We start from the raw sequence: 8971 nt of genomic DNA, 5'->3' as shown, positions 1-8971 counted from the left end.
ATGTTCATTTATACAAATTGACTCTTTAAACAAATATTCTTCAAAAAGAAAAGAAAAGAAAAAAACATTTTTTTTTAATATTGACTGATTTTTGTGATGTTTCTTTCTCCAGCATATATGTTTACTTCATTATATATGTAAGTAAACTTTTATTCGATTTTTAAACTTTTTTTTGTTATTTGGATAAACATAGACGTGCACCTTATATATTACACTTATTTTAAAAGAAATTCGCTTTATTCAAATCTTGCTACAATGTTTTAAAGAACTATAATTATAGGATTTTAAATGTGAAAGAGTTTTATAGTTATATGGAGTAGTTTTTTTTTTTGCCAGAAGCGAATTAATATTTAAATAATTAGAAAAGATAACTAAAGTTCCTAACATGATTGCATTTGATCATTAACCGAATTAAGTATGATAACATGATAAAAAAAGATAAATTTTTATTTTATATATATATATAAGGTTTGTATTTGACTAACGTAGTCAAATATAGAATAAAGTTACCATATACTATTGACATTTGTATTTGACATTTTTTATATGGTAATTTTATTCTATATTTGACTATGTTAGTCAAATACAAATATATATAGAGAGAGATTTTTCTGTTAAAGTATTAATTACTTTTAGAAATTATGATTTTCTTTGTTAGAAACTCTAATCTTTAGATTATGTACCGAACTTCCCACTGGTGGGCTCCACACCAGACTATGGCAGCTATAACAGATGTTGCTATCTTGATTCCTAAAGCGTCTAATCCCTCAAAGCAGCAGCTAATGAACCAATTCTCTTAGCTTTGCTTGAATTTCTCATTAAGTTTTCATAAATGGAAGATTGCTCTCTCCCCCAGGACTCATTGTTTCTTGGTTTTGACTGTTCCACTCAGTAAGTTCTTGCATTTCCTAAATTTAGCAAATTAGATACCACAGCTAATCAAAGTTTCTGCCTTTTCCCATCTTGGTTTTTATCCGTAATCATAACAACATTAAGCTTAAGTAATGTTGCTTACTTCTGTTTTTGGTTGTTCTTTGAACTTGGTAATCCTTGAATCTGTTCAAGAATCAAGAGAAGTGATAATAAAAATTGGATCTTTAACTGAAGAACTATTATATGGTCTTGATTTCTTAGGTCACTGAAGGCAACTGTGTTAGATGCTAATCTTTACATAGTTATATCAGAACTTGTGAATTATGATACTGAATTGCCTCACTACAATACAAAAGGTGGAGTATTTCGAGACCCATTCGTTAATGGCAGAATTGTATCACCAACATTAATGTGGGTTGAAGCACTAGACCTCATTCTCCACAGACTTGAAAAGTCAAATGTTGACTTTGGAAAAATTGCAGCTGTCTCTGGTAGTGCTCAGCAACATGGTAGTGTTTATTGGAAGAATGGGAGTTTTAAGATATTATCATCATTGGATCCTAAAAAACAACTTGTGGATCAATTTCATGATTCTTTTTCGATCAAGGAATCGCCCGTATGGATGGACTGTAGCACCACAGAACAATGCAAAGCTATTGAAGAAGCTGTTGGTGGTGGTTTGGAGTTGGCGAGACTTACTGGTTCTCGTGCACATGAAAGATATGTCGGTCCTCAAATTCGCAAGATCTTTGAAACACAGCCTGAAATTTATCAGAATACAGAGAGGATATCGCTAGTTAGTTCTTTTATGGCGTCGCTCCTTATTGGGGGCTATGCTTGCATTGATCAAACTGATGGGGCGGGAATGAATCTCATGGACATTGAGCACAGAACTTGGTCCAAGATAGCTCTGGAGGTTGTTTCTTGTCCACTGGGGCATTACCTGAAATCGTGTTTCATCACTTAAATTAGTTTATTTTCATACTGCCATATTACGGATTTGGAAAGAAGTTGATAGTTTATCCAATTTGTTGTTTCAATTGGGTCAAAATTGTGTTTATTCTAGGCTACTGCACCTGGTTTAGAGGTGAAACTTGGGAAGTTAACTCCCGCTTATGCTGTTGCTGGTTCTATTGTCTCCTATTACGTTGAGAGGTTAGTGACAATCGACATGATATTTACAATTTTCTGTTGCCTTGTACTGTCGTTTTTCCATTTTGGGGTTTGGTTCAGTTCATCTTTTTTAGTACCTGATTCTACAAAGCTATCTTGACTCTTCTCAAGAGTAATACTTCTTTCATTAGGAGTATTACGTCCTCTATTTTAGCTGATTAACATCCTATCAGAGTTAAGCTGATACCAAAGGTAACATTATTATTGGCAACTCGTGTATCACTGAATATTTTCTGCCTTCAATTCAGAAGCATTTGCTGGAAGCCCAATGATACTAAGGCACAGAAATTTTGGGATATTCAAGTGTAATCTAGAAACGCATCTGCATAGAATGTCCTGACTATAATGAATACTGTATTATCTATGATGCCTTTGCTCATTATGATGCCAATTTCTGCTTCATTCTTCTTTTAGTTTGTGTTCTCTGATAGAGAACAGTTTGCAGGTACCACTTCAACAAAAAATGTGTAGTAGTTCAATGGTCTGGAGACAACCCTAACAGCTTAGCAGGTGAATGCCTTGTTTTTTCGGTTTTACATGATGAATAAGAACTAAAATTATTCTTTAATATACATATAGATGCTCTTTACAGCATCAAGCATTTTTAGAATTGATGCTTTATCCACTTAAGTAGCCATTGTTTGTGGCACTTATTCTTGTGCATAGGTGACTCATTTTATTTTCTTATTCGATTGCCAGTGCCCAGTTGTAATCAGCTTGTTTTAGATTCTCTGTGGTTGTCCACATACCCGAACTGGTTTGAGATTGAGACATGGTAGCAGTTGATGTTGTTGTACACCGATTACAAGAAAAAGACACTGCACTTTGTAAAGTGAGAATTGTCATCATTTTGGTGCTTAATGCAAGCTGAATTATGATGACAAGCTTTGGCTTTCCATACTGAATCGAACTTGACTGCTTTAGCCGATCCAGCTTCTATCCAGCCAGTAATATATCTTGGTTTATGGACTTGCCATGAAATTGAAAAACTCTCTTCTAATCCTCTAACCTCTTCTTAATTTTTCATTTTCCTACTTTGGAAAACTTCACTGAGTCCTTATTCAAACTTCTAACTAGATAGATGACATGACAAGCTGGTCTCACACCTGCCAATTTCTATTATCCTTTGGAAAAATGTATCTGCGAAATATTCTGCCTCTTCAAACACAGCAAATTGGAAATCTTTGCTATTAGTATTGCCTTATAGAATCCATTTTTCATCTATCGTCATACTACTACTACTAACTGAATCTTTGGATCCTGAAGGTTTGACCCTCAACGCTTATGGAGATCTGGCAATCAGTCTTGGCACAAGTGACACTGTAAGAGACTTAAAGCTTGGTCTTTTGCATACATACATTGAATTGCCTCTTTTCTAAGACAGAACTTTGCACTTATAACATCTTAAACGCCGTTAGATCGAATACTGTTGTAAAATTGGTGTACTTACTCCATAAATATATATTTAATTCAAAGGGACAGCAAACCTTAGTGTAAAAGAGATGTATAAATAAACCATATGTGTAGAAGAGTCAATTTTTTATTTACTTTTTCTTCTTCCTCATTTAGTCTTGTACTGTTTTGAAGCTTGAACCATATATGGGGGAAGAAGAGCCAAAACCTTTTATCTGGTTTCTTAGTAACATGATTTATATGTGATCATGGCGATTATCCAGGTCTTCGGGATTGCCACTGACCATAGACCTAGTCTAGACGGACATGTATTTCCTAATCCGGTCGATACCAAAGGCTTCATGGTAATGTTGGTCAACAAGAATGGGTCTTTGACTCGTGAAGGTACTTTGCTTGTATCTTATTTAAAACTGTAAGGATGTTCGTGAAGTTAAGGTACATCTTATTGGTGATGTTGAAATCCTCGTAGATATACGTGATCTCTATGCAGATGGATCTTGGGAGGCTTTCAATATGTTTCTACAGCAAACTCCACCTCTGAATGGTTAGTAAAATGTGATTCATATCTTGTTTAACTGTAGCATCTTTATAAACATTCGATACTTCTTACTTGCAAAAGATGGAAAGATCGGCTTTTATTACAAAGAGCATGAAATACTTCCTCCTCTTCCAGGTTAGTGTACTCCTAAAATACAATTACATTGAAATAACACAAGTTGATTTATTTCCCATATCATGAGAAGATTATGAACTCACAACTCACAAGCTAGGTCTTCAGTTGGTTTCCACCGCTACATTCTTGATAATTTCATTGGTGACTCCGCGGATGGAGTAGTAGAACGCGAAACAGAGGAGTTTGATCCGCCTTCAGAGGTAAGTGGCCTTGTATTGAAGAATCATGGTCATCTGAATAGTGGATGAGCATAAACGATTATAGGTGAAACTCAAAGACAAATGGACATAAATGGTACTTACAGGTTCGAGCATTAATTGAGGGGCAGTTGCTCTCCATGCGAGCTCATGCTGAGAGACTTGGAATGCCTTCTCCACCAAAGAGGATTATTGCAACTGGAGGAGCCTCCGCAAATGATCACATACTGAGAATCATTGCTTCCATTTTTGGGTGCAACGTCTATACAGTCCAAAAGCCAGGTAAACAAACTCATTATACTGTTCTGCTAAGAGTTCTCTTGAGCATACTCTTCTCTGTGATGTATTGAATGAACGAGGGAAATCGGCCCTACTTCTGTAAGAAGGTTTTTGAAGTATTCTTGCTTTAGTTGACAAAGAAAAGGTTGCACTTCAACAGACTCAGCTTCCCTTGGAGCTGCCTTGAGAGCTGCTCATGGTTGGTTATGCAACAAGAAGGGAAAATTTGTGCCCATCTCTAATATGTATTTCGGGAAATTGGAGAAAACATCCCTAAGCTGCAAGCTTGCGGTGCCTGCTGGAGATCAAGATCTTGTTGACAGATATACTTTGTTGATGAAGAAGAGATTGGAAATTGAGAATCGTCTAATCCAAAGATTGGGACGTTGGTAAAAGAACTCAGGACATGTACTGCATGCAGTTTTAACACAAACTGGATTTACAGTAGGCTTTTTGTATGGGACTTCAGAATTGCCATAGTTTATACTGGTTGATGGGACTATCAGCTTCGTATTAAATTTCTTTTCTAGTGCAGTGAAAGAGTTTCCAGTAAAAGGGGGTCTTGGGGAGCTCTTTACAACTTTGAAGTAATGCCAGTGCAAGAAGTGCCAATAAGCTAATGAAACATCTGAATTCTACATGAAATCATCAAAGCAGAAGTACCACCATCTCCTGGTCGCATTTACCAGCAATAGTAGATTATTTAGCCCTAATTGTATTATACCAAAAATTGCTGTATTTAATGAAACTCCTGTTATTAGGAACTCGCCGAGAACCCACCCATTAAGGCTTTCCCCGTTAGATGGTAAGGACTAGATTATCAATAAAACAAGACTAGCAAACATCTCCATCCACTAGCACTTTAGATAAATGGTAAAAGAATGCACTATTTTATTGTGGTTCAATCAGAATGTTTGCGTCTGCTGAACCACGAAGGAATCAATGGAGAAAAGGAAACGCAAAAGTAAAAAGAAAAACTAAAGATAAAGGCAATTTCACACAAACAAGCACGTTTGAACTTTCATAGCAGCAGAAGTCATTTCAGCATACAAGACACCATCAAAGTATAAACTAGTACTGGAATGTCTAAAATGCAGCAACTGAAGAACAACCAAAGAAAAATACAATCCAACAAACAAAGCAATGCATCATGTATTTAGTATTCCTCATGATCATCCTCTTCTCCTTCCTCCAATTCAGCACCAACTTCCTCGTAATCCTTTTCCAGAGCAGCCAGATCTTCACGCGCTTCACTGAACTCACCTTCCTCCATACCCTCACCAACATACCAGTGCACGAAAGCACGTTTGGCATACATAAGATCGAACTTGTGGTCAATGCGTGAGAAGACCTCAGCAACACTGGTTGAGTTGGATATCATACATACAGCCCTTTGCACCTTGGCAAGATCACCTCCAGGAACAACAGTTGGTGGCTGATAGTTGATACCACACTTGAATCCGGTAGGGCACCAGTCAACAAATTGGATGGTGCGCTTAGTCTTGATGGTAGCCACAGCAGCATTGACATCCTTTGGCACAACATCACCACGGAACATAAGGCAGCACGCCATGTACTTGCCATGGCGAGGATCACACTTAACCATCATGGAAGATGGCTCAAAAGCACTGTTGGTGATCTCTGCAACTGAGAGCTGCTCATGGTAGGCCTTCTCAGCTGAAATGACAGGAGCATAGGAGGAAAGCATAAAATGAATCCTGGGGTAGGGAACAAGGTTGGTCTGGAATTCATTCACATCAACATTCAGTGCCCCATCAAACCTCAACGAAGCAGTCAACGAAGAAATGACCTGCATAGATTGCAAATTAATATCCCAGTTGCAGAAACTTTGCTAAACATAGACTGCATATGATATGATTATAAATACCTGTGAAATAAGTCGGTTCAGATTGGTGTATGTGGGTCGCTCAATGTCCAATGAGCGTCTGCAAATGTCATAAATGGCCTCATTGTCAAGAAGAACTGCAACATCAGTGTGCTCAAGAAGGGAGTGGGTTGACAGGACACTGTTGTAAGGTTCCACCACAGAGGTTGAGACCTGTGGTGATGGATAAATGGTGAAACCAAGTTTTGATTTCTTGCCGTAGTCCACAGAAAGACGCTCCAGCAGAAGTGACCCTAGACCTGAACCAGTTCCACCACCAACAGCATTGAAAACCAGAAAACCTTGAAGACCAGTACAGTTATCTGCAAGCTTCCTGATGCGATCCAAGCAGAGATCAACTATCTCTTTCCCAACTGCAAACAAGACAAAAACACAAATATAAGAACTTAATCGAGCTGAACAAAACCAAATGCAGTGTTACAGTAAGGTAATATTTACTTGTATAATGTCCGCGGGCAAAGTTGTTGGCTGCATCTTCTTTGCCACTAATAAGCTGCTCAGGGTGAAAGAGCTGCCTGTATGTTCCAGTCCTGACTTCGTCAATGACAGTAGGCTCAAGATCCACAAAGACAGCACGAGGGACGTGTTTTCCTGCCCCAGTTTCACTGAAGAAGGTGTTGAATGCATCATCACCTCCTCCAACTGTCTTGTCACCTGGCATCTGGCCATCAGGCTTTTGGGAGATATAACATAAACAAGATCGTCAGTTATGCATCAAACACAGGTTCTTCGCAAAAAAATAATGAAAAACTAGCATCCCATTTTCAGAATACAATTCTTATTGAAATCATTCTTTAAGTATACCAAAACTTTAAGATAATCTCATAGCAGAACCTAACAATTGAATACATTAGTTAAAATTTCAACAATTAACAGCACTAACTACCATTTATTCACAATAAATCTTACATCTAAGTTCAGTTTACCAATTACAAATCGGATACATCAATAATCTCTAGGTCGAGGATACACTAGAGAATATAGCATTCAAGATGATCCATCTGAAATTTGAATTTCACATAATTTTCCATTATACATGATAATATGATATATCCTATGCTATAAGCATTCATCCGATCTGTTCAACGCACATAATCTATCTAAAAAAGAATTGAAATTTAAATCATTTTTACATCAGATTATTCAAACAGATTCATATAAATAGTTTCACATTTGAAGCGATATAATCAGAAACAATTATGTTAGTCAAACAGATTTATGCAGCAAATAGATCTATCAAAACGAGTGCATATTCAAATGCATCTGACGTCAATCAAATATAATTTTCTATTACTCAAACACGTGCATTCAAATCATTTTGATATCATATTACACATGCAGAATTATATAATAGCATTTGCATTATATAATTCAAACCTATGCAGATTCAAATAGATCTGTGTTAAAAATGCAGACTCCAATGAATTTCACATTAAAGGAACAGATATGCAAATAATTCAAACGGATCTATACAAAACATCTCTCATTTGAAAAGGTCTTATTATTCAAACAGATTCAAACAGCACATAGATCTGTGTAACAAAATGAAAATTCAAATAAATTTTGAATTAACGGAACCGTAAATGCAAATAATTTAAACAGATGTATACATACCTGAATGCCATGCTCGAGGCAGTAAAGTTCCCAGCATGCATTTCCGACCTGAATACCGGCCTGACCAATGTGGATCGATATGCACTCTCTCATTTTCGCTGCTTTTTTTGAAACCCTAGAATTTCAAAATTCAAACTCAAAGGATCGGCGTTTATCAAGACGCCTCTTCCTACGATTTCCAGATTTGATACACTCTATATTTTAGAAGCCCTTCTTTTTATACTGGAGCAATCCCCAACAAAAAAAAAAAAAAAAAAAAAAAAATTGCGGTTGTGATTAACCATGGTTAGTTATATTTAACCGTGGTGATGATTGATTGCCAGCTAAGAGCTAACATGTCATGATTGGATCACAGTTGTTCTGTATCCTCCGGTTTAAATTAACCACGGTTAAGACCGGCCGCTCAATTTTTAATTTAAATATCTTTATACAATGGGTCTGTTTGTTGTTATAATTACAAAGAAACAATTAGAATATGCGATGGAGTGTATTATAAGGAAGGGCAAAAATGTCGGGGAGAAAAAGCAATGGATAGTCATAGTAGTGCGTCGTTTTCACGTATTCTACACTCTTGTCGGTTAGCACATGCTATGTTAAAACGGCAGGTCACCTTTCTAACAAATGGATTTCTGAAAGGAAATTGGATCCTCTAGGTTCTGTTTTCAATTCAATTTAACCGCTCATATATAATTTTGCAAATACAGCAAAGTATTATGAGAAAATGACCTCTATATCCCCTCAATTTAAGAGATTTTTACATGGCTGAGCATTTTTTAAAAACTATTTAACAAAATGATATTAATTTTAGTTTATTCCATAAGTAGCAATTTTGTTTTACAAACT

General features: G+C 36.5%; 2 protein-coding genes across 6 annotated transcripts; one reads left to right on the top strand and one right to left on the bottom strand.

Annotated features, from left to right (window-relative positions):
* The first annotated feature begins 743 nt into the window (after positions 1–743).
* LOC104112551 (xylulose kinase 2-like) lies at positions 744–5717 on the top strand. 5 transcript variants are annotated; one of them, XM_009622505.4, is made up of 11 exons: positions 744–891; positions 1135–1789; positions 1940–2028; positions 2492–2556; positions 3313–3368; positions 3723–3843; positions 3950–4003; positions 4079–4132; positions 4238–4332; positions 4437–4611; positions 4769–5717. In XM_009622505.4, exons 1-11 carry the CDS (start codon positions 833–835, stop codon positions 4999–5001), a joined length of 1656 nt encoding a protein of 551 aa, XP_009620800.1. In that variant the 5' UTR covers positions 744–832; the 3' UTR covers positions 5002–5717. The 5 variants fall into 5 exon arrangements, with proteins under 5 accessions (XP_009620800.1, XP_009620799.1, XP_009620803.1 ...); XM_009622504.4 differs by having other exon boundaries at positions 3929–4003; XM_009622508.4 differs by having other exon boundaries at positions 3929–4003; positions 4740–4866.
* LOC104112550 (tubulin alpha chain) lies at positions 5602–8330 on the bottom strand. The gene is made up of 4 exons (XM_009622503.4): positions 8129–8330; positions 6953–7187; positions 6497–6867; positions 5602–6418 (listed from the first exon to the last, which is right to left on the bottom strand). The coding sequence occupies exons 1-4, from the start codon at positions 8219–8221 to the stop codon at positions 5765–5767; spliced, it is 1353 nt and encodes a 450-aa protein (XP_009620798.1). The 5' UTR covers positions 8222–8330; the 3' UTR covers positions 5602–5764.
* Between the last annotated feature and the right edge of the window lie 641 nt (positions 8331–8971).

The sequence above is a fragment of the Nicotiana tomentosiformis genome, chromosome 4 (assembly GCF_000390325.3).
Source record: "Nicotiana tomentosiformis chromosome 4, ASM39032v3, whole genome shotgun sequence".
In the NCBI taxonomy this organism is placed as follows: domain Eukaryota; kingdom Viridiplantae; phylum Streptophyta; class Magnoliopsida; order Solanales; family Solanaceae; genus Nicotiana; species Nicotiana tomentosiformis.
Note: the sequence above shows the minus strand (reverse complement) of the source record. Positions and strands in the feature narration are given on the sequence as shown.